The 1,832-nt window shown below is 57.7% G+C and overlaps 1 protein-coding gene across 1 annotated transcript in view; it reads left to right on the top strand.

Moving 5' to 3' along the window:
* The window catches only part of LOC130587074 (lysine-specific demethylase 5C-like), a 20,283-nt gene that overhangs the window by 6,331 nt on the left and 12,120 nt on the right, over window positions 1-1,832 (top strand). Inside the window, exons 7-9 of the mRNA XM_057388029.1 lie at window positions 7-171; window positions 247-366; window positions 1,643-1,827. Coding sequence (XP_057244012.1) covers window positions 7-171; window positions 247-366; window positions 1,643-1,827 — 470 coding nt within the window. The remainder of the gene's footprint in view (window positions 1-6; window positions 172-246; window positions 367-1,642; window positions 1,828-1,832) is intronic.

Genomic DNA, 1,832 nt, shown 5'->3' with positions numbered 1-1,832 from the left:
ACCCCCAGGGGCGAGCCCAAGACGTGGTACGGGGTCCCATCGTTCGCGGCCGAGCACCTGGAGGAGGTGATGAAGAAGCTGACGCCAGAGCTGTTCGAGAGCCAGCCCGACCTCCTGCACCAGCTCGTCACCCTCATGAACCCCAACACGCTCATGGCCCACGGCGTCCCCGTGAGTTGGGGGTGTCCCCTGGGCCCTCCCGGAGCTGTCACACCCCCCCTGACCCCTCGGCTGTCCCCCTCCCAGGTGGTCCGGACCAACCAATGCGCCGGCGAGTTCGTCATCACCTTCCCCCGCGCCTACCACAGCGGCTTCAACCAGGGCTACAACTTCGCCGAGGCCGTCAACTTCTGCACCGCTGACTGGGTGAGCACTGGGAGGACACAAAATGTACTTGAGGGGGCTTAAAATGTATTTGGAGGGCACAAAAATGTACCTGGGGTGGGTCAAAATGTACCTGGGGAGGTTTAAAATGTACCTGGGGGCATAGAATGTTTGGGGGAATTAAAAAAAAAACAAATGTGAGAATGCGAAAAAATGTCCTTGGGAAATACTGAAATTTGTAGGTGGTGGCTATAAAATAACATGGGGAACCAAAAAATACCAAAGAAAACCCCCAGGAACTCCAGGCTGTGGTACCCTGGGTTTAGGGATTCAGCCCAGCTGGGGTTTAGGGCTGAATTTAGGGGGTGCCTCAGGTTTTGGGGAGCCCCCTGACCCCCCTCCCCAGCTGCCTGTGGGCAGGCAGTACATTGAGCACTGCCCGGTTCAGGCACACAGGGGGTTCCTCAGGTTTTAGGGTTTGGGTTGTGTTTTCCTGGGTGGGTTTGGGGTCCAGGGGGTTCCCCAAGTTTGAGGGTTTGGGTTGTGTTTCCTTGGCTGTGTTCAGAAAGTCCAGGGGTTCCCCAAGTTTGAGGGTTTGGGTTGTGTTTCCCTGGCTGTGTTGAGAAAGTCCAGGGGTTCCCCAGGTTTGGGGTTTGTGTTGTGTTCCCTGGCTGTGTTCCAGGGCTGTGTTTAAGGGGTTCCCCAGGTTTGGGGGTTTGTGTTGTGTTCCCTGGCTGGGTTCAGGGCTGTGTTTAGGGGATTCCCCAGGTTTTGGGGATTTGGATTGTGTTTCCATGGCTGGGTTTAGGGGGTCCAGGGCAATCCCCAGGTTTGGGGTTTGTGTTGTGTTTAGGGGGTTCCCCAGGTTTGGGATCTGGGTTCAGGGCTGTGTTTAGGAGGTCCAGGGGTTCCCCAGGTTTGGGGTTTGGGTTGTGTTTCCCGGCTGGGTCCAGGGCTGTGTTTAGGGGGTTCCCCAGGTTTTGGGGGTTTCTGTTGTGTTTCCTGGCTGTGTTCAGGGCTGTGTTTAGGGGTTTCCCCAGGTTTGGGAGTTTGTGTTATGTTCCTTGGCTGGGTTCAGGGCTGTGTTTAGGGGGTTCCCCAGGTTTGGGGTTTTGTGTTGTGTTCCCTGGCTGGGTTCAGGGCTGTGTTTAGGGGGTTCCCCAGGTTTGCGGTCTGTGTTCAGGGCTGTGTTTAGGGGGTCCAGGAGGTTCCCCAGGTTTGGGGTTTGTGTTGTGTTCCCCGGCTGGATTTAGGGCTGTGTTTAGGAGGTCCAGGGGGTTCCCCAGGTTTTGGGGAGCCCCCTGACCCCCCTCGCCAGCTGCCCGCGGGCAGGCAGTGCATTGAGCACTACCGGCGCCTTCGCCGCTACTGCGTGTTCTCGCACGAGGAGCTCATCTGCAAGATGGCAGCGAGCCCCGAGAAGCTGGACCTGAACCTGGCAGCTGCTGTGCACAAGGAGATGTTCGTGCTCGTGCAGGAGGAGCGCAAGCTGCGCAAGGCCCTGCTGG

This window comes from Malurus melanocephalus, unplaced genomic scaffold, assembly GCF_030028575.1.
Source record: "Malurus melanocephalus ecotype Western Australia unplaced genomic scaffold, MMel_1.1 scaffold_1505, whole genome shotgun sequence".
In the NCBI taxonomy this organism is placed as follows: domain Eukaryota; kingdom Metazoa; phylum Chordata; class Aves; order Passeriformes; family Maluridae; genus Malurus; species Malurus melanocephalus.
Note: the sequence above shows the minus strand (reverse complement) of the source record. Positions and strands in the feature narration are given on the sequence as shown.